The sequence below is a fragment of the Peromyscus maniculatus genome, chromosome 18, assembly GCF_049852395.1.
Source record: "Peromyscus maniculatus bairdii isolate BWxNUB_F1_BW_parent chromosome 18, HU_Pman_BW_mat_3.1, whole genome shotgun sequence".
NCBI lineage: Eukaryota > Metazoa > Chordata > Mammalia > Rodentia > Cricetidae > Peromyscus > Peromyscus maniculatus.
Window position 1 is genome coordinate 24,110,884 of NC_134869.1, and position 23,706 is coordinate 24,134,589.

At 42.1% G+C, this 23,706-nt stretch overlaps 1 protein-coding gene across 6 annotated transcripts in view; it reads left to right on the top strand.

The window, feature by feature from the left end:
* The window catches only part of Atp2b1 (ATPase plasma membrane Ca2+ transporting 1), a 112,614-nt gene that overhangs the window by 38,471 nt on the left and 50,437 nt on the right, over nucleotides 1–23,706 (top strand). For all 6 annotated transcript variants that reach the window (XM_076554676.1, XM_076554677.1, XM_076554673.1 and 3 more), the window contains exon 2: nucleotides 15,453–15,882. In XM_076554676.1, coding sequence (XP_076410791.1) covers nucleotides 15,675–15,882 — 208 coding nt within the window. In that variant the 5' untranslated portion in view covers nucleotides 15,453–15,674. The remainder of the gene's footprint in view (nucleotides 1–15,452; nucleotides 15,883–23,706) is intronic.

The following is a 23,706-nucleotide window of genomic DNA, read 5'->3' on the forward strand; positions in this document are numbered from 1 at the left end:
GTGTGTGATGTGAGTGTGCATGTGTGGAGGTTTTTGACGGCATGCGTGTGGTCTGGAGGCCGGTGTCAGTACTGAGAGTTCTTCTCTGTCAGTCGCCACCCCGTTTTTAAGACAGGGTCTCTCCCTCAACCAAGAGCTTACCATGTCAGCTAGACGGACCGGCCAGGAAGCCTCTGAGCCTCTCAGGGCAGTTTGAGAGGGAGGTTTACAAATGGTGCCTCCACCCCGGCTTCCACCTGGGTGCTGAGTGTCTTGGGTGTTTGAACTCAGGTCCTCATGGTTTCACAGCCATTCGTCAATCCCACTTTGATGATTTTTTTCAGCCTACTGATAGAAACTCCCCAATCCTGGCTGTTCTTTCCACTCTAGACAGACTACACAGACTAGAGAGTACGTTGTTTATCAAGCAAGTGTTATGTTGGAATGTATAATGTTGTCTCTTGTTGTTGGGGGTCGGAGAGGTTACGTAGCGTGACCCATACAATGTACCATGACGTGCTTAGAGCAGAACCTGCTCAGGTGTGCTCTTCAATTCCGGTAACAACTATTAGCGGTTGACTTTCTTCTCATCTGTGCACAAATATGACTATTAAAACCTCACCACGTGCTTAGAGTGCTCTTCACACTAAATGACAAGGGCTAGCTTTTCCTTCTTTCCTTCCCTGCTCTGTCTTTGCCTGCTTTGCTATGGTTGACAAGCCAGTTTTCTCCTCAAGTTAAATTGATTGTCTATCTAATCATAGGTCTTGAGACACGGATTCTATTTTATTCTTTTGAGGATGTTTGGTTTAAGTGTTCTTTCTGTCCAGCTCCCAAGACTGGATCTAAGTGTGCGAAATTGCTGATGTTTTCCTGGTTGTCATCTACAGAAATGGCACTGTCATTTGGCTTGATCTGATAATAAGGATTTTAAATTTTAATTCCTCCTCAATGTTTCCATCAAGACAGACTGAGTCATTTGAAGTCTGAAGCTTTTTCTTGTCTTTCCTAAAAAGGCCTGGACACTTATACTTGGTTTCCCCTGTTCCAGTTCTAAGAAGGTTCTTCAGAGAGCCGTGCATGTCACGTGTATTGTACCATTTTTCCTTTATTTGCTCCGGATGGCATTAAACATACAGTATACTCTCCGTTTATTCATAAATGTGTTGAAGATGTTAACCAGTACTTACTGCTCAGTGTTCATTAAAGTGGCCAAAGGATGTGAGATTAGGACATTTGTGACATTGCACTTGGCATTTTAGTGAACTGCTGGTAGGTTAAAATCAGAATGCCTAACAGTTGGAAAAACAGCACTTTGGCTTTGTGGTGTACAAATAGCGTCCAAAACATTTGGGAAGCGTGCTTATTATTTATTTCTAAGTGTGTTTATCTTTAGTTTATTATTTTAAAAAATCACCTGGAAGCTAGGTGCTCACTTCTTCCTAGTCTTTGCCGATTCTTGTCTCTTTGTAGCATTTGAATTCTGCTTAGTTACAATCATTGGGTCCATGTATTTTTTGTCCTGCGCTGCCGTCCCGCCCCCTCTAATATTATGCAGCAAAGAGTTTTCCAGGTTTGTGTCTTAGTTTTGTCTCCAAGAATCTTAAACATCTCTAATAATTTGGATATCTGATTTTATTCATAAGAAGAAAACTTTTCTCCCTTTGGGTGACTGTAATACTATTCTTTCAAATATGGACCACTTAGTTGGAGATTAACTATAATTCTTCAGTTCTTTGAAATTCTTAAATTTTATTTGGAGTCACTATATGAAAGGATATCGCCTTCAAATACCAAAATAGACACATTTGTCTATTTAATAAATATATAATGTATCTATTAGATATGTATATAATGTACTAATATATAATTATAATAAATATATAATGCATATATGTATAAAAATACATAATAACCCTCCACAATACAGGGTTGATTCAGACACAAGTGTGACAGGAAGCTAATTAGAATATTTTGTTGCTAGTCAAGTCACAATAGTTACAGTTCACTGAGTGCTTCATACTAAGTAGCAGCGCAGGTCCTAGGAGCAAGCCGAGTCCAGGGAGTTGAAGGTAACAGTTCGCTCACATTTTAAAAGTCAGGAAGGTGAGACGGTGTTTGTCAGGGTTACTGTGCCAGTTCAAGGAAGTATGACAGGGAATCTAAGTTGCTGTGGACTAACCATCATTCCTCTTCTGATTAACTCAGGGGTCGTATGTCATTGTGAGTGCTGAGGGAATCTTGGTCTCTGTGGAAGCAGCAGCTAAGTGCGTTTTTCTGGCATCTGAATGAGGCTCCTTTCATAAAGGACCACGTTGTCTTTAATGCTGTTGCAGCTTGTGCTCCAGCTCAGTTTAATTACCCTGTGTTCATCGGTTTCTAGGGACAAAGTACTGTTGCTGGAATGGTCACTAGGAGATACAGAAATGAATGCCCATCCCGCCTTCAGACCTGACTTGCGCGGTTTAGCAAGGAAGCATGCAATCCGCACAAGAGGTTGCAGTCCATGCTGAATGTGTTTCAGAGGTTCCAAAAGACCGCAGAAACACATACATGGATTATTTCCATTCTGTCAGGTCAGAGTAAGGGGGGGGGGGGGCATTGGAAGCATCCCTTGGGAGAAGCCAATAAAAGGGAAGGGAATAGGTCAGCCTCCACAAGGGAGCATGCAACAGTCGAGGACTTCCGTCTGTCTGAAGGTCTGTTAAGATCTCTGGCGGTGTTAATGCTCATGAGCTAGAGGCTTCCCAGTTTCCATCACTGGCTGAAAGCAATCCTTATCTTCCTGGTTCCTTCAGTTTACTTTCTACAATGCTAAGAAAGGAAATGAGACTTGTTTCTGGGCTTCTCAAAAGATTAGTCTTTCACTTGTCTTTATTAATAGCGGGAAGAATCACAGAGTCAGCAAATTTGAAGACTCCATGTTTCCTCGTTGATTTTATAATAGCCTTCAGTTTCAGTTATTTTTAATTTAAAGTATGTGTGTAAATGTGTGCATGCGCGGGCACATGCCCACATGCTATGTGGGGTGCCAGTGGAGAACAGCTCTAAGATCGCCCGGAACTAGAGTCACAGGCAGTTGTACATGACCTGTGTGTGTCCTGGGAACTGAACTCTGATCCTCTGGACGAACAGCCAGGGCTCTTACCTGCTGAGCCATCTCCTGGGCCCTTTCTTTTTTACATGAGTGCTGCTGTTACTTCAGCGTTCTGTTACGGAAGCTTAGGTTGTGTTTTAGGAGCGAAGATGACTTTCTGTGAAACTAACTTTGGAGATAGGACAGTGCTTTTATCCTAAGACCAGCTATTTTTTTGAGCTACCTCCTTGTCCCCCTGCACTTGGCAGGAGACTCTGGTTCTCCTTTACAGAGACTGTGAAATCCTTGAGGACAGAGCCTTGGTCATGGGATTTATTCAGATGCCTTTGGGACTGATAGGAACCTCAGAGAAAGCAGATTAGATGAGTTGAATATTAGTGATTTCACCTGAAGTACCGAGAAATACTTAAGTGGTAATGTGGGTCGACGGCTGTAATGTAACCTGTAGCAAGAGAGTAATACTCTTTAGTAGATGTAGGCCATGATGTTATATGAGTTGCCAAGAGAGTCTTGCAAAGAGATCCGGGTGATGCCCTCATTTAGGATGTTGTAAAGATTTAAAAGGCCAGTGAATTTGGTTAGAGACCTATGAGAACTAAGTGATAATGGTGACTAGCAGAGACAGTTGCATAGAGAAAGGTGGGGGCTAAAAACCAACCTGAGGTCATTAATCACTGTAATGTCATCTCAGGAGTATGTGGACTCCAGGATGGATCCAGTTGCCAACCTCAAGGTGAGACTTGGGGATGAAGTTGTATTGAGGAAAGATGTTTTTCCGAGGTGTGGTGGGAGGAGATGATACAGGATAGCTTGATGGGATAAGAACATCGAAGAGAGGCAGGCTTTTTAAAGGAAGAGAAAGAGATGGTCTTTTATGGAGTAGAATGTCTGTAAATATTGGCAAGGCTAAGTGAGAGACCTAACGGAAAAGGCGTTGAGATGCCGCCTGGCCGTGGCAGTTAAAGGAACGGGAGTGCGAGCAATGGAAGACTTGAAATCGAAATCAGAATATTCTGGGAAGATGAGATGTGTCAGTGAGTTGTATGTTACTAAGTCATGTAAGTTATTAATGAACTGGAACCTGGTTTTTGTTTTTTTTAGACGGGGTTTCATGAAGCCTTGGCTGGCCTAGCATGTGTTATATAGACCAGTTGGGCCTCGAGCTCCAACAGCAATCGGCGTACCTCTGGCTGCCCTGCCTCCTGAGTGCTGGGATTAAAGGCATGTGCCGCTCTCTCCAGCCTTAAGAACGATGGACCTGAGAGGAATGGGAAATGAGTGCGATCAGGGTGCATTGTGTGACATTTCCAAGTAATCAACTAAAAAAAAGTCCTCAAAAAAACCTTGTGGTGGCGCGCGTCTTTAATCCCAACACTTGAGAGGCAGAGTCAGGCGGATCTCTGTGATTTTGAGGCCAGCCTGGTCTACAGGGTGAGATCCAGGACAGACACCAAAACTATACACAGAAAACCAAAAAAACTTTAAAAATTGTTTTTCAGTGGGCATGGTGGGTCGGGCAAATAGAGGCAGAAACAAGAGAATTGTGTCCAGCTCAAGCCACTCAGAGATACATACTGAAACCTTGTCTTCTCTCTCTCTCTCTCTCTCTCTCTCTCTCTCTCTCTCTCTCTCTCTCTCTCTCTCTCTCTCCTCCTCTCCCCTCTCCCTCATTAGTTAAATATGTCTTTTTTCAGTATTCCTTAAGCAGATGCTTTGTCTCTTCTAGGGGTCGCTAATTAACCAGATGGGTCTAGTAGGAGGACCAGAGCCAGTCACACATCAAGATACTGGGAAGTTAGTTTTTTGAGGGAGGCTGGTCGTGCTAAGGAGTCTGGTGACCTTAGAACTAGTCAGAATGTGTGACAAGATTCGGTAGACTGAAGAGGACCAGTGAGGAACGTTGTAGCAGAGAGGAACTCTGAAGAGAGCACAAGTCTGGGTGAGGACTTGAATGGGTGGCACTGGCCTTCAGTAGCAGTGAGCCTACAGACCAAAGTCAAGAGCGGGAACGTGTGGGGAAACCTCAGGACAGAGATTGGGAATATGTGAACAGCTTCGAGGCTCATTGGTGGTGTGGTGGAGTAAGCCACGGGTCAAGACTTTCCCAATGCCCAGACTTTCTGCACTTTTATTGAGTTAACCATCAATCAAATGCTGCCTAATATCCTCTTAAAATATAGCTTATTTTTCAGCCAAGTTACTTGAACTAGCATGAAAGTGAATATTGGTTTTCCAAGCTCCTCTTCAGTAACCATAGCTGGAAATTGCAAAAGCCCATCCACAATCAAACTACATACATAAAATAGGAAAAGTGTCTCATCCTCTTAGCTTTGTGTTCAGTTTTGAAGGGCTGGGCTATGGGGTTGGGGATTTATCTCAGTGGTAGAGCGCATACCTAGCAAGCGCAAGGCCCTGGTTCGGTCCTCAGCTGGAGAGGGGGGTCGGGTGGGGGGGGGATATGAAGTGCTGGGCCACATCTTTGGAATCTAGAATTTTCAATTAAATAAACAGAAAGCTCATGTTAATTTACAGGGAAGAGCTCGCCTCCCTGGGTATTGCCAACTTTATTTTTGTGAGCCTGTTCGGTGACATAATAAGCATCCTGTTTCCTTAAGCAGTTAAGTGTAGGTTCTTGTGAATTGACAGGATAGAAGCTCTTAAGAACTGAGTGGGCCGCTGGAGCAGCTGGTGTGACATTCAAGTGTTCATGTTGCCTCTTAGCCCTTGAACAGAAGGGAAAAAAACACTTTTAATTTAGAAATCTCTTCCTTGACTAGAGTTGAAAATTTCAACACCAGAGAGACCAGAAAATGATAGAACATTTGGTTCTCATATTTAACCGGAGATATCGTACGTTCTTATAGTTGGTAAATTGCACAGGATTATATAAAATTAACTTTATTTTGGAGCTTTTTCAAAAGTCCCCCACCCCCACCCCTAGCCAGGGATCTTACTGTAAAAATGAAAGATTTAAGATGCCTAAGTAGAAGAGTAGGCCAGGAAAAACCAAAGTATAGTTTATCTTAGAGGTGTGCACAGAAGATAGGTATCGAAATTAGAGCATTTTGTTACAAATGAATGCTTTAAGGTTAAGCGTTATGCATTTTTAGTTTGAAAGAATTACTCACAGTGTTTGTGTACTATGAGACTTAAGTAGAAACATATCAATGTACCTGGTGTTAAAAACCAAAACAGTTCAAGGCACCAGCTCACAAAATATTTTTAGAAGGTAAGTCTGCTTTAAGTTATTCCTGAAACTGAGGAATAGCAGTACAATGCAGAGTCATGAGGAATTTGCCCATGTTGTCCAGAAACTTTTGGGTCAAGGTTGGATATCCAACAGTTAGTTCTTGAGTCAGAGTTCAGGTCGAAGTTGCCTAAAGGTAGCGGCTCACCAGAGCAGCCGAAGGATGAGTATCCCCAGCATCCCAGAAGTTGTTAAGAGTGTCAGTTTTCACTCTGTGCACTGCTTGACTGCAGAGGTTTCGGAGGTGGGACCCAGCAATCCTTGTTTTAAGAGGCCTACAAGTGTGACTCAGGGCCACTGCATTCGAGAGGCAGAGATCTGCTGTATGTAGAATTAACTTTAAAATTTATTGTGGTCTGTTGATTCGGTAGGTACATCCTTGCAAGACTATGCCAGTCCCCTCAGAGTTGTGGGTGTCACCAGTACACTGGATCAGATTCTACCAGCTTACCTGACCTGAAGGCAAACAGGAGGTCTCGAGTTACCGTCCAGAGATCTGTGCTTTTGATCAGTGACATTCAAAATTTTATCGCCCGCTCCAAAGTGCTTTGTTGTCATGAACAAGTATCAGTGCTGGAAATGGCAGCTATCTAAAGCTCCAGAGGTGTGGTTGAACGGCCAGTCTGTACCCCTGCTTTGTTTTAGGCTGGCATACACTTTTATAAATGAAAAGTTAATGGGAATAAGAGTTGTGTTGGGGGGAAGATAAGGAAACTGATTTCTTCCCTCCCCCCCATACTTTCTCTGAGCCAGACTACTATAGTGTGTTTTAATTGAATTGTGGCATTGGGAAATAAGAGAAAAACAAACAAAAGTCTTTTAATTGCACTTGTAAATAAATTTTTATTATCGAAAAGCCAATCTGGTGTGTGTGTGTGTGTGTGTGTGTGTGTGTGTGTGTGTGTGTGTGTGTGTTTGTGTGTCTAAAACCAGATGAAAACAGTTACCAGATCACCCAACCCCATCCCACTGATTCCCTTGACAATTGTTGGAAGAAGCCGAGCCAGCTCTGGAAAATGAAAACATGCTGCCAGAGACGACAGTGTGGTAGGAATAGGAGTCCAGCAATGGAGGGATTAAAACAGCAGAATGGCGCACGCCTTTAATCCCAGCACTCGGGAGGCAGAGCCAGGCGGATCTCTGTGAGTTCCAGGCCAGCCTGGTCTACAGAGTGAGTTCCAGGAAAGGCGCAAAGCTACACAGAGAAACCCTGTCTCGAAAAACCAAACCAACCAAACAAACAAACAAAACAGCAGAAGCTTCAAGAGTTAGGAGAGTGGCAGAGAGTAGCAATTGTCGCCAGAAAGTCAAGTAAGAAAGACTGTGTGCTCTTCAGGTTCAGGAACGCGGGGATCACTGGTCACCTAGAAAGTGGTTTCTCGGAGCACTGGAGAAGCTAGAGTGTAATACATTGATCAGGAAGGGAGGTAAATCGGAACAGCACATTTCAAAGGACGATAGGGTTGTGGGGCTTAATTCAAACGGCCTTTACTAGCTGAGAGTTTAGTGTCTTTGTTTCTTGGGAGCACTGGCTAAGTTGATTCCTGTACTGATTTGATGTCTTTTTATTTGGCATGAGTAACTTTAACAGTTTATTCCTCAAATAAACATGCTTATCCTCCAAGCTTGATGAACTACTAAAGCTCAGAACTGGTGCTTGGCCTCCTGTCAAAGATCCGACCCATTGTTCAAAGACATTGCCAGTAGTCATGTATAATTTATTTGAGACTCTGAAGTGTATGTATGTATGCATGCATGCATGTTTGTGAAACATGGTCTTGCTGTGTGACCTTGGCTCTCCGCTGACTGTGTAGACCAGGCTATCTTGAACTCACATAGCTTCTACCGCTGCTTCTTCTTCTGTGGCTGGGATTAAAGACATGTCACCCCGAATAGCCTGGAGTACTTTGTAATTTCTGTTGTCCAAAAGGATTCAAAGGGAAATAAAAATGATACATCTTTAATACGGAGATGGTTTGAAAAGTCCCTCAAATGCCAGCTTTCTCAGAAATCATAATGCACTTAGCATATATTTTAAACAGGTTGTAAGGTTCTATCTTGTTTTTATTTGAATTGCCACAACTTGGTTGCAGAGCTGCTTTTTCAAATAGATCGTAGCTCACGGCATGAACCAAGAGCGTTTCTAGTCAATAAACATTGAACCTTCACTATCACAGACACAGATGAGGGTTAAAAATCAGTAGGACAGATTCTACCCTGAGGTCACAGTTCACTGGGAAAAACCCAGAGAGGGAGCTCAGATCGTTACAGCTGTGTGAAAATAGCTGTGACAAGTGACAGCTAGGTCCTCTTCTGTCCTAATAATCGGCCCCCACCCACCCCCAGACATTTGCTGAAGCCTTCACGCTGGGCTTACAGCTGGACATAGCCGCAGTGACTTTTTTACAGTACCGCATCTCTGCCTGGAATAGTCTTCCAGAAGAGAAATTGTAAATTACTGACCACAGTGAGAACAGTGTCTACAGATCTTTGGAGATTGATAAACCAGGCATTGTGAACAGAGCTTGTTTTCTGTTGTATCAGTTCTGTGTAAATGAGATCCTCCTTGGTGAATTTGTGTGTGTGTGTGTGTGTGTGTGTGTGTGTGTGTGTGTGTGTGTGTGTGTGTGTATTCATTTAACAGGAATTAACTTCTGTGACTAAGAATGTGGACTTTGTGTTCTCTCATATGAGTAAGTTTTATGTCCTTTGAAAAAAAAATATAAAACAGGAGTTCTGAGTAAAATTAAATTCGAGTCTTCCCTTGGTTTCCTAACTGATTTAACGAGGTAATGTGGACATGCTGTCATTTGTAAAGGAAGCTCCCACCACTGGTGATTTTAAAATGTGTGCTCTTTCCACTGTTACAGTTTCGCCTACTACTTGGAAGTGAGTTGTTACTTCTTAAAAAACTATTGTAGTTGTTGAAAGATTTCAGGGTTTGGGGGCAGGAATCGGGTGAAAGGTGTTTTTTTGCACTTCTGCAGAAGTAGCTCTGAAGTTGTGTGAAGGAGTGTAGTTTGTCTTGCTGAGACACAAGATAGCATAGCTCGGGTCTGGCCTCTGGTAAGTTTTCAGTGTAGGAGGCCATCAATCCAGTCTAGTTTGGAGTATTTATCTACCCACCCCCTCAAGGGACACCATAAGGCAATCATTCTCAACTTGTGGGTTGTGACTCCTTTGGGGCATCACCCGTTAGGTATGTTGCATTTCAGATAATTACATTACGATTTGTAACAGTAGCAAAATGACAGCTATGAAAATAGCGACAAAGTATTTGTCTGGTGGGGGGGCGGTACCCACAGCGTCAGGAACTGTACTGAAGCAGAGGCAGCACCAGGAAGGTTGAGAAGCACGCTCTAAGGGGACATGGTTCAGGTTGTCCCCACTGACTTGAATATAATTGAGGAAAGCTGGGTGGGGCGGGTTGGTTCTTTTTTTATTTTATTTTATTTTACAATATAATTTAATTCTACATATCAGCCACGGATTCCCTTGTTCTCCCCCCTCCCGCCCCCTCCCCTTCCCCCCAGCTCCCCCCCCCCATTCCCTGGTTCTTTAGTTTGCAGAGCAGCTCTCAATAAAATGCTAGCCACAGTGGAAACCATTGCAGAGGTTGGTGACCCTTCTGTTAACTGACCGTGGAAGTACAAAGGAAATAGAATTGATTCTATGCTGATACACATGGATACATATATCCACACATGCTGAGAGAGAAGGGGGGATGAGAAAATGGAGTTCTCTTTACATGTTCTTTTGTGAGCTGAAATTCCAAACTGTTTTTGAGTTCTTTGATCTGTCTAAATGCTAAGTTTAAGAGTACAGTCATTTCGCTGGATGGCAGGTAGACCTTCTTAACATTGGCACATTGTAGGAAGTATACCCCGATTATGTGATTGGGGTTGATGCCTTACTATTAACATGATAATGCTGATTAATATGGCATTAACACATTTAGCTTTTGATAAATTGGGCCTTTGTCTTTCATATATGCTAGTACATTCTTATACATCATATTTATACAGTTGCATTTTAGAATTAAATATAGGATGATCATACGTGTGTGCCAATTAAATTTAGCCTCATTCCCATCTGTCTGTTTGGATCCTGATCCTGTTATCTAACATTTGCTGATTATCCTGCTTTAAATTTTATAGATTGAATAAATACAATTTTCACATCTTCAGCTCACTGCATACATTTAGAATCATTAAAGAGTTGGGAACTCCATTTAAAAGGAGTTCTTGTTGCTAATATTCTAAGTTTTATCAGCACATGTTTCCTGTTTTACCTACAGGAATCTCTTGTTGGTATATATTAAAGTCATTTCACGGAATGTTTTATATGACTCCATATTTCATTCCATAAGTAACTTAGTTCTTCTCCTACATTTCTTTTAGTTTGTATAAAATAGTTTTTTAAACCTGATTACCTGTGTTGAATCTAGATAACTTTCCTACAACTATAGTCAGAAGTTTCTCCAGTCCTGCAGCCACTTATAAAATAATCACTCACAGGCTTAATATTATTTACACACTGTATGGTCTATGGCAGGCCTCTTGCCAGCTAGCTCTTGTATCTTAAATTAACCCATTTCTATGAATCTGTTTTACCACGTGTTCCATGTTTTTGCCATGGTTAAACATAGCTTTACCAGTTTTCTGGCATCTTGCTGCTCCTTTGGTGATGGATGATGTCTCCTCTGCCCGGCTAGCTCAGTCAGTAGAGCATGAGACTCTTAATCTCAGGGTTGTAGGTTCAGGCCCCACTTTGGGTGCCACTTACTACAACCAGTCCACTTAAGTCTATTAAATGGGTAACAGAATTTGCTAAGATATAAATTGAGGAAAGACACTCAGATACGGAATGGAGTAGACAATAGCAAAAGTCGTCCTCTGATCTCACTGGGAGCGGATCCACCTCTTAGGCAGGAGCAGGGAGAAGGCCATGTGACCCTTCTCCAACTCCTTATAAGAGGTCACGTCCAACAGCAGGAAGCATCACCTCCTTTGCGCCACCGTATAGCCCAAGGTCATGGGCGGAACAAATACCACTACATACAACTTCCCCGTGTTCTTTAAATCAGTTTACCCTCTGAAAGGAATCGAGATTGTGCATTGACAGTACAGTCTCTGAGCCTCACTTAGCAGGTGGACTTCACAATCATCCCTGTGTGTTCATTTGTTTCTCTGCTCATTCCTAGGAAAGTATTGTGTGTGGTAAGAATCTACCCTATCCCCTCATTTGAAGATTGTAGCTAGTTGTGGCCGGTGCCAGGCTACAGCATCTTTTTCTAGAAAGCCTTAGCCTACCAACAGTGACTTAATCAGAAATGTCATTTATTCTGGCATAAATTTTATAGTCTAAGTGTTCTACACAGAGTTGGGTATTTTCTTTAAGACCTTACCTTTCTGAGGTCTCAGCTTCCACTTAACATTTTTTTTTTTCCCTCTTAAGCTTTTAAAATGGAAGTTGAAATTTCTTTGAAGAACAAAGAAGATCAAAATAGATGATCTGGTTTCTGTTGTATTTGAATCCAAAATAGTTTGTCTCTTACATGACTATAATTTTGAGGCTAACAAATAAAGGCCAGGAGTTAAGGCATTTTTGTCATTTTGATAAATGAATAAAGAAAAAAATAACAGAAGATAATAGATAATCTAGAAGTAGAAAACAGCCAGCCTGATGTGTAATTTGTAGATCATCGGTAATTTGGACAGGAGCTCTTTTGCAGTTTTTGTGCTTCTCCTGAATATCCTTTTCTCAAACTTGTTTGTTTAGTGTAGTGGAACTGAACATCGCCATATGCGCCACCAAAGGCCCTATGGTTATAAAATAATAGTAAACTCAACTTCTCAAAACTATTTCTTGATAAATTGTTGAGAAAACCCAGGACAGGACAAACTTTACTGTTTGTTTAAAAGAGCGGCTTAAATGATGCCCTAGGACTGAAAGGCCTATGTTCATCCAGACATGCACGCATGCATCTATCCATCATCCAGCCTTACATGCCTTCCCTATTGGATCACGTAGTACCAGATGATCATAGCAGCTCTGTATGTATGCTTCTCTGAGATTTAAGTTGAGTTAGAAGATCTAAGCTGGTAGCATGGAGGCACAGCAGAAGTCTCACTGCCAGACTGTTCGGGTCTCATTCACATTTCTGAAGCAGGGAGAGCATGGGGGAAGAGTTTTCTATAGAACCCAGTTCAGATTTAGTAAGCACTGGGAAAGGGCTGTTGAGGTGGCAACAGAAATCCAGAGCAGTGTCTGTTGAGTATTGATTTGATTATAGGAATCAGTGTGTTGGTGTTATTTGACTTTTTTTGTTTTAAACCAGCTAGGTCCATTGTGACCTAGTAAATGTGAGGATCAAGGGGAGGCAGCATTGTCAATGTAAGGAGCATGGCATGCCACTTCCACTCCCAGCTCAGCTATTGTCCTTTTCTCACGGGCAGCCGGTGAATAACATGCTTTGATTTCAATCTGTTGAGAGAGCAAATACTGGTACCGAAGAATCAAACATGTAAGTGCTGCTATCGCCTCCCCAAACAAGCACGTCAGCAAGCTGCCTTCTGTAGACGAGTGCAGCTCGTAGCCCTGGGCACAGAAGTGCTCTTTGCAGAAGATGACCTATCTCGTATGTATCTTCAGAGTGTTGAGAAGAAGTGACTCACAGAGTCAGTCTTAAATGGAACATCTGTATTACAACACACACACACACACACACACACACACACACACACACACACACACACACCATAAACAGCAACTGTGAACATCTGCACCAGATCAGCCCCTGCAACTTTTCACCGTGGAGAGAGGGGGGTGACCGCGAGGCTATGAGAGCTAGTACTGCTAATAGATTTGCAGGGGAGAGGGCGTCATTTTCTCTAATAGAGCACGTAGCCACTGGGGGACTAGGTGAGAGAGAAAAGAAGGATTCAGAGGGTGGTGGAGGGTAACTAAAACTCAAAAAAATAAAATGAGTGATAGTACCGATGAAAGCTAAATGGAAGGTGATTTTGTGGGCAGCCATGACATTCTAATATTGAGCCCAGAATGGCACTTTGCCTCCACTCCAGGCACTTTGAACAACGGTGGGCTTTATATCTTGTAAGTCTTCTCATTAAATCTCAGTCTAGAATATACGAGCCATACAGCCATGCCATTCTTTTAAAAAAAAAAGGGGGGTGGTGCAGAAAGGCTTCTAGGGAAATACCTCCGACAGAATCATCACTTTCATGGCGGTTGGTGGGATAGTGGGCCGGGAGTTACAGAGGAAATCTCTCATGGAAACCAAGGACAAATGGACACACATGCCCTTATCACAACACAGACAAGAATCTTAATTATTTTATCTCTTAGGATAAATAATCCATGTTACGGTTAATGTGATGCTCTAGCCAACAAATTTTGAGTATGGAAACTGATGATTATCAAACAACTACACTCTAGTTTGTTTTTTTTTTTTTTTTTTAAGTTGACTGTTATAATAATTGATGTGAGTAGGCGGGAACCCGCTTGGCCTAGGAGATGAGTAACACGGCAGTCATCGGGCAAGGGTAGGGTGATGAAGTAGGCGGAAGGAGGCAGTGAAAGGAAATGCCTCCCAGAATCCATCACTGTATTCTTGCAGATTCAAGGCAAGGCAGACAAGCTTTCCTCAGCTCAGCTCCATCCCAGGAGTTCTCAGGATGCTCCCTGAGCAGAAAGCACCTGAATTGTCTGGAAACTTGATAGAGATGTAAGCTGTGGAGTACGTGCTTAACTCTACTAAACGTATCACTCGTGAGGTGTAGGCCCCAGCCGTTTGTTTTTATAAACAGCCCTCCAGTGGACGTGGATGACTGCTGGAGTATGTGGACCACAAACCATGGGGCCCACAAACATACATCCCTCTATCAGTCTTAGAAATGAAAAGTACTTGCCAGTGTCTTTCCACTTGCCAGACATTTTATTAAATATTTGGAGAGTTAGATGGCTTGAGAGGCAGAAAAGTTGATTTCAGTTTAAAAAGAATGCTGTGGTAAAATGTCCAAGGGTTGGATGAAGGTGATGTTATCATAGGAGGATTGAACCAGACTCGGTCACTCACTGAAACAATTAGGGATGGAGCCAAAGACGGCACAAGCTCAAGCCCAGGTCATTAGGATGATAGTGGTCGTGGAAGGGTGTAGCAATAGAGAATATTACCAATCCAGTCTTGAGCGTGTTAGATGGGAATTGACAGGTCAGTTTTAGGTGAGTTAAAAAAAAGATGAAAGTACAGTGAAGAAATTAAAACTGTTTCTCAAACTTTTATTATCTACCTCATTTTTTTTTTTGGCATTTCTGTATTTTAGTATTATGTTCATTCTTTTATTGTCTGTCATGGTCTGCCGTAATTCTTGACACTAAGCATAGAGTAACATGTAGATAAGTTAGATAAGCAGTTAGAAAATGAAGTCACAGGAAAGGTTGAGGCATAGAAAGCAGTGTTAGGTAGACAGAAGAAGACCTGAGGTGGTAACATGATGAAAACCTTATGGAAGAAGCTTTAGAAAACCAAAGGACGATGGAGCCGCAGAGTAGTCAGGAACAGTGCGGAAACTGTGTATTCAGTTTATTAGGCTTTTTGTGTCGTCACAGGCTGTTCCATATGAGAAGGTTTATTAACAAACTTTCTTAGGCCCATGTATAAGAAAGAACTGTGGCTTTGAGACCATTCAGCTTCAGATACTTCAGCCCTTGAGTTAGCTGCAAACTAGTTTGCCGAGACCTGACTTTTCTGGGTAGAGTAAGAAATGGTGGTGTTTAATTTTAATAGTTAAATGAAAGGAAGAATTTAAGGTAGCTAGCAAAGTTGGAACTAACCACTTAGAGCTAAGCATTTCAACAGTAACTTAATTGCTAATACACAAGCACAGAATTCAGTCATGCTATGCAGTTTCATTAATTCTTGGGTTCTAATGACTAGATGCACAGTTTTTATTTAGAAGTTATACTGTGATCAGAAACCACGGCTCACAATATGTATGACGAGTGTACTTTGTTTAGCTACCGGGTGGCATTTTAAAAATAGGCTTACGTGCATGCATAATACTCTTGAGGATGAGCCATTAACACCTAAATATTTTCTCCTTACAGATGTATGCATCTCAGGATTGAGGGGAAGAAACAAGTCATGGGCCAGCGGTCAGGATACTTCTCTGGGAATTGTTGCTGCTGATACTACTTCACAGAGTTCATACAATGAGTGTTTGGTTTAAGGAAGATTTTCATATTTAAAAGATTTTCATCTTGGAAATATATCAAGTGAAAATTTCATTCTCTTGGGAAACATTTTCCTCCTAATAAATTATACTTGTAATGGGCGACATGGCAAACAACTCCGTTGCATATAGTGGTGTGAAAAACTCTCTGAAGGAAGCTAATCATGATGGAGACTTTGGAATTACACTCGCAGAGCTGCGGGCACTCATGGAGCTCAGGTCCACGGATGCGTTACGGAAGATACAGGAGAGCTATGGAGATGTCTATGGGATCTGCACCAAGTTGAAAACATCTCCCAATGAAGGTGAGTTTGATTGTGTGCTGATGAGTCACTGGTGCAGGGAATACTGTTGGTTCAGCTCAGATGGAAACATGGTGCTCCTGTTGCCTTGGCCACTGCATGATTTGAGCAGTGAGTCATCAGGTAGCTACCGTGAGAAACTGTTCGCGTCCGTGTTTCAGAATGGTGAGCTGAAATATTTTGTCCTCCTGTCTGCGTTAGCGCTCCAGTTGACGAGAACAAGCTTGCCCTTCCACTGGAGATGTGGAGGGTGGAGCTGAGAGTGGTACCCCCCGGGGGATTCAGTGGAAATAAACTGCTCACTAGCCTTCATCCTGCCGGTGGCTTAAAATAGTCCTCCCTTCCAGTAGCCGTCAAAGCTGTTGGAGCTCATGGGACTTAATCTAAACTTCTAATAATCAGTTGACAAGGTCCGAACACAACATTTTAAATTAGGTAGCACTAAGTTTTTCACTTAGTATACATGTGTGTGGTCAAGTTACGTTGAATTTCCCTCTGTTTGAAAAGGCTTTAGTTTCGTGAGTTCCTTGATTTACGGTATGGGCTTTGCTGTACTGTGACCTTTGAAATGAACTGACAAAATTGGGGCTTTTATATATTGATATTATTGTTCATAAAAGGAAAGATACGGAGTTTGAAGAGAACACTCCCAAATTACAGGGAGGAAAGTGAACAAATAAATATGTAGTAGGATAGTATCACATGCTTAAAAGAAAAGTTCCTGGAAAGGGGAAGGCAGAAGTATTGAAGGTGCCTGTATTAGACCGTGTGACAACTTAAGGAACCACTCTAGACAGGGGGTAAATGTTCAGTGCATGCAATTTTTCTTAGTAAGACTGGGAATTTTTGATTTTAAAATACTATATTGGTATATATTCCAAAGCCAGTTATAGAGAAATTATGAAGGCTGCTTTTCTCAGCATTTTCATGGCATTACTGCTGAATTATGGCATTATTACTTAAGGGACTAGCAAAAGGTAATTATCAGAACTATTCAAGAATTAGAAGCCATACTAAATTCAAAGATATTTGTCTAGTTGTATGTGAGTTGCTCACTACTGATTGTGGTAGGTAGGCCCTTTGAGTTCCGTGACGTACCACAGTGATGAGGAACTCGGGGTCCATGCTCACACATGCCCTAAAACAATGTCATCTCACTGCCTGAGGTCTTTTCTGCAAGGTAGTTCAAGATTTTTCTATACCTTTTAAAGTCAGAACTACCAGCAACATAGACTTAACTGTTGTTATATCTTAGTAATATGATAAAACGTGAAGCTTTGCGTTAGGCAAACAGGATTTGAGCGTGCTTAAGCTTTTGACATGCTAGATTATACTGCAATGTGCTGTTCTCCATTAGTAGGTTTATTAATTTTCTTTACCCGTACGCACTCAATTTCATCTAAAACCCAACTGATGAATGCTTCATGATCAGCAAATTAGTAGGAAATATTACCATTAAAAAAAAAACCCTCGTCACATACGTTTGTTCAGAAAAGGCTTAGTGAGTGGCCAGGGATGAATGTAGCCCTATAGCCGAGCAGTTCCCTAATGTATAAAATCCATAGGTTGAATGTCCAGCCCTGCAAAAGGTGTACATTGAACTTCAGTTACAGATGTACAATCGGTTGCCCTTCCTTAACCATATTTCTGTATTTTGTTGCTGTGAGTTACAAGAGTCTTTATTTCCTAATTACTGAATATATCTCTCCTATGCCTTGGCATTTTGTGTAAGTGTGATTTCTCATTAATTTGCACTACAGTTTCTTTTATTTTGAGTAATATTTTACATTGATTTTTATTTAGTTAATGAATTAATTGGAGTTTTTGCTTCTCATAAATTCTGGGAAGAAGTGATTATTCACTCTTGACAGTGTGGTAGAAGCCATGAGTGGTCTCTAGAGAACTGACTTAACACTTAACATTTTATCTTTATTGTTTGTGCTTTGGGACATTAAATGAAATTATGCATTGTTTTTCACTCTTCTAAATTTTACTGAGTTCTTGATCATGTTCTTCATAATACTGTGAATTAATGTTTGCTAAAATTTGTACAAACTGGTCTTTACAGTTCATATATAAATTAATTTGTCATTTGGAAATGTTCTTTTAAAATACTACAAAATGGTCCATTGTAAGCATTATGTTTGTGTTCATAGTTGCTGAACTATAACCAAAATGGCATCGAATTTCATAGAACGACTCCCAAAGGACTCTTCCTAGCCTTTCCCTTATTAGAAATATTTCACTCCAAAGTCTTAACATTTTTGTCACTGATCAACCAAATCATAATAAGTGAGTCAGGATTAAAAGTCAGCAGCTAGGGTTTGTGTAGCCAAGGGTGTGTCTAGACCATAAATCCCTTGTTGGTAGAATAATCTGTGTTCAGGAAAACTGAGAACTGAAATGGCTCTTCAGAGTAGATGGGTTTTATTGCGGAAACTAGAGGTGTCCCCTGTCCCTCAGGTCCTTTTATGAGTCACTCCCTGACATGACCCTTAGTCATGCCTGGTGCTCTCTCGTGTAGATCCCTGTTATCTCCCTAGAACGGAAAGGCGTTGGCAGTTAGAAGAAAATTTCAAGGATGAAATTAAGTTACATCTAGCACTCAGAAGTTTTACTGAAATATGAGTCTCCATGTCTTTTAGAAAGTATCTGCTGGGGCTGGAGAGATGGCTCCGAGGTTAAGAGCACTGGCTGCTCTTCCAGAGGTCCTGAGTTCAATCCCAGCACCCACATGGTGGCTCACAACCATCCGTAATGAGATCTGGCACCCTCTTCTGGCCTGCAGGCACATATGTAGACAGAACACTGTATACATAATAAATACATAAATCTCTAGAAAGTATCTGCTACGTGACAGGTAACTTTTCCAGGCCCCGGGCATACATCCGTGAATAAAGCAAAGATCTCTCTGCACTTCATTCTCAGGAAAGGGAGACAGACAGTTCACCGGGTTAAACGTATGGTGACTACATTAAACATGCAGTGTTAGTGTGTTAGGCTTCAGAGAAAGATGGATGGAAAGGGGAAATCAGTTGTGCTGGAGGTGCCTGTGTTAGATTGTGTAATGTCTGATGGAGCAGCTCAAGACATTTCTTAGGAATAGCAACAACGAAAACAGTACCCCTTACTACAGGTAACATCTTGTGCTAGATTGCTTATTTGTGCCTTCTTACAAATATCAACTCATTTTATTTTTAAAACTCCTTTATCCTATGTTATAGGCAAGAGCGCCACCCCCTCCTCCCCTCAAAAAGAGGTTAAGCAGCTTGCCCAAAGTCACTTTAGCTGTGGTCTCACTCTGAGTAGATGCTTTTGGCTCACACAGTGTGCTGCTTTTTTATAAAAGTTCAATTCGTATAACTTACACTAGAGTTGAGATACTGAGAAAGAGACGCCTTTGTTCTCTTAACAGATTTTCCCCCAATGGAAAAACAAACTTATTTTTGGGAGTTAACGTGGTGGATAAATGGTTCTGTGTGTCAACTTTCTGTCAGTGACAAAATATTTGAGATAATCAGCATGGAAAGGAAGAAAGGTTCATTTGGATCGAGTGTTAAGGGTTTTTATCATGGTTACTTGGCTCGCTGGGTTTTGGGCTGTAAGGAAGCAGTAATTATTAGCAAGAGGGCATGGCAGAGGAACTCACTTGGTACCTGGGAGTGAGAAGGTGAATGAAGGGCCTTTGGGGAGGCATTCAAGATCCAGGCTGCAGCGTTCTCAGCACTCTGTCCTTTAAAAACATGCCCTTCCTATCCAGGCAGCCATCTTTCTTCCTCGTTGGCACACCAGCTTACCCCATGTTCTCTAAAAAAAGTACTGTTTGAACCTGTTCTCAAGAATACTGCAAATATGTTGACCAGTTGAACAGGTTTGAGCCTCAGGAGATTTTTTTTCCCGTCTTTTTTGACTAACCATCATAATTCCTGAGGGGATTGACGTTCCAAGTTCAGGGTAAAGTGAAGCCGAGACTTGGAATGTCATGTATTTTTATGGTATCTTTTAGGTGTATTAGAGCAAGCATCTATCTTATAGTTCTCAGCACTCTAGAGTGTAGTTTGATATCAGAACGATCTGTTTGAACATCCTCACGCAGAAAATGACTGGGTACTCTTTTTCTTTTGTGTCTTATTTTCCTATATTGACTCTATGGTTGGTACTATACACTCCATTTCTCGGTCCTGGAGCGTTCCCAGTGGCTTCAGGTGTCTTCTCTGCTTTAACCCTGCATTGTCTGTCTGAGCTTGACATTGAGTGTCAGGGGACCCTGCTGCTGTAGATTTCTGGAACGCAGGCCTCTCGCTCCACTATCATATCTGTTAGGCAGTAAAGCCACACTAAACAAAGTGTAAAAAATGAATTCCTAAAAATTAAAGACAGATGCTGGGTTAAATAGACTTCGCTTCGTGCACCACAAAGGAAAGAAGTCTTCAAGTAAAACTGAGCTTTTGAAGTGATGATCGTCAAGATTAGGTAAAAGAGAGGCTAAAAAAACAACAACAACAAAAAAAAAAAACTAACGCAGGAGGCACAGAATGGGAGTAGAGAGAAACAAATGAGGTCTATGATGGGAAGCAGGGTAGGATCAATAGCCGTTGTCGTTGGTTGCCTGGTTTCCACGTTTGAAGTGCCAGTTCCTATTTGCACTCCCTAGAAGTCAGTCTCTTGGACTGGTGTACTTTCACCTCGTCTCCATGTTGTGATAAAGTTTAACGCCTGGAGAAAATTGACCTTTCCCTAGGGATAAATCCCAATTGACTTACAGGCTCGTACAGAAATGCTCTGATGTCCCGTGGTTCGAGCTTGGTTTTACAGATTAGCGTAGACAGTCAGCCAGTGTTTGCATGGTCATGGTGTGCTAGCATGTATGGTTTTAGGCTTGTGAGGTCTGTGATCTTGCATGACCTTGTCTGAGAAATGTGTTGATACTGTAGTAGAGAATTAGGTGTTATTTTGATGTCTGCTCTGGTCATTTGTTTTTGTTGGTTATAGATTTCTTTTTTTAAGATCATTTAACTAGTTCTCAACTCTGTAGCATGTATATAATTTTAAAAGTCATATGTGAGCCTGCAGTAGCATGTTCTTGGTTTTTTTATTGTGCTTCTAAGTTTAGGTTTTAGGTAACAGTATATTGAACTCCTTTTCGAATACTCCCCTTTCTGTCTCCCCAGCTTACCCCTGGAGTTCTCCATATTGTTAATAGACTTCACTCTCCTCCTCCTGTGCTTCCCTAGGCTGTTACTTCTCTGTGATGAGTGCTTCTGGGCAATGCCATTGTTGGAACGACTTGACTTCACAAGCCGTCACCTGGATGCTGGTGGTTCCCATGTCAGCAGTTCCTACCCCGGGACCCCGGGACCCCGGGATCCTCACAGCCTCGAAGCCCCAATCCCTCATCCTTTTCCCACGCCCTGTTTAATGAAACTCTAATTTTTTTTTTTTCCTGAAGTTGTCATCCATGTTGCTACCAAGTTAGAAACTTGAACCACTTCCTTCTTAGTGCTGGGATTAAAGGCGTGTGTGCTTCCCAAGCAAAGGCCTGAGATCTCAAGTGCTGGGATTAAAGGTGTGTGCCGCCACTGCCTGGCTCTCTTTCCCTCCTAGACTGAGTCCATCTCGTGTAGTCCAGGGTGGCTTAGAACTCACAGAGATCCAGATGGATCCCCGCCTCCTGAGTGCTAGGATCAAAAGTGTGTGCCACCACTGCCTGGCCTCTATGTTTAATCTGGTGGCTGGTTCTGTTCTCTGATCGTCAGGCACATTTTATTAGGGTGCACAACATATCACCACAATTAAGTCTTGAGAGTTCTAACTCCTAATGCTCTCTTCACCAACAGTGTCTCCTTTCCTGCTTTCCTCACTTTACCCTGTGGGTAGAATTCACTGTCTTGTCTTATAAAAATTCAGCTAAGGTCATCATTGATGCCTCTTCTACACACTGTCATTTTTCTACTCTTAAAGCCAAATAGTGTCCCATTGCTTTTTGGGAGGGCATTTAGAATTTTCGAGCAGACCTACAGCTCTCCTTGGGGTCTGCCCTGCAGGACCTTTCTAAGTTGGGCCCCCTTTCCCCTTTCTGAGTCTTTGTGTTTGAAGCAGCCAGTTTTGTTTGGATTCCGTTTCCCCACATGGATTCCTGTAGTACGGTCTCCACTGCCGTCTAATGCGTAATACACTGGGTGTGTCCGGGTGGTTGCTTATTAGTCACCCCTACCAAACTGTGAGTTCCTTAAGGTCAAGAACCAGGGAACGGCATCCTGCCTGACCCATCTCTTGTGCGTTCAGTACCTTTCCACAGTGCCTAGCACATGGGAATGAATGTGTGTCTGACTTTGGATAGGTGGATCCATAGTTTGAGGGTAGGTGAGGTATCACCTCCTCTTTGAAAACTGAAACAATGAAGAAGGATGTACATGACCACATTTCCACATACTTTTCTAGTCCGCGTCCTTCTCTCCCATGTAGGATAGTTACCCTAACTGCTACAGCCATCCCACCATCATATGCGTGTAGATGTGCAATAGATACATCCATAGTCGTAGTTTCTAGTTGTGTGTGGAATGTATTCTCCTTGATTTTCAGCTAAACCCACCTGCTTCAAACACGACAGTAAACCCATTCCTCCTTTCATAAGTTAGAATCAGCGACTGAGATGCTGTATTTTCTTGATATAAGTGACTTGATATGATTGGATTTTATTCTCTCTCCATTCAAGTGTAAGATAGTACTGTTGATCGATATTATTTGTTCATGAGATCAATTTTAGGCTATTTTTACTCCCCACCTTGGTGGATACAGACATGGGAAGTATATCATCTTGAAGCTGCCCTCTATGGGTTGTGGTTGTGTTTTTTTTTTCTTTGTGAAGCTAACTGTGCAGTTAGAAGATCAGTCCTGTGCTTGACCTTGACATGGTTGCCACGGCACTGTAATCAGCCAAGCTCCCAGGACTCAGCAGGCTTTTCATTGTATTTACTGATAAGTTATTGCTAATAATTTGTTGCTTCTATCATCTAAAAACTGGGACCAAGGAGTTTCATCACCAGCTCCACTCTTCGGACCATGGCAGCGTCTTCCTGATCCGTCATCAGACTGGCAGGTTCCATCCCTTCTTGCTTCTTCACAGTTCTTACTCTAAGAATATCCATGATTTCCTGTTATCACTTCTGTCATCTGCTCTGTTTGTTGCATTTCCTTTGGTAGATACCTAATATCTGCCGCCCATCTTTGGAAACACAAACTACACATAATACCCACTGTAAGTCACCTTTACGGATGTATTTCTCCCCCAGAGTGTCTCACTTCTTGGTGTGTGTGGGGGAGGGGGGATGCTGGATATTTACCATTTCCACTTGCTTATACCATTGTCTATTCAATTCATTCTCATCAGACCTCTTTTTTACCCTTCGCTCCTGGAAGGCTCTTATCAAGACCATCATCATCTTTTGTCAGTGAAAGAAAATAGGCAGTTTTCTGCCTTTACCTTACTAAGCCTTCTCACGGCATCTCAGCATCATCTTTTAAACCCTTTTCTTCTGGAGACTTCCGTAGTCCTGCTCAGAAATGCTTCATTCTGTCCTAGGTTGTGTCTTGGTGCATTCTTCCCCCAGCTCCCCTTATAAACTTCCTTTCTCTCCTTCCTGCTTCTTCTGGCCTTCAGAAAGCTCTCACGGGGCCAGTGTCTCCAGAAGCCTTGTGTGTGGCTAACCCTCTGTCTGGTTCGCACGTTGCACAGACATTCTGAATGTGACCTGCAACCTGTTTACTAGATACAGCCACTTGCTTGCCCAAGTCTACAAAATAGAACTATTAAGTCCTCCTTCCCTT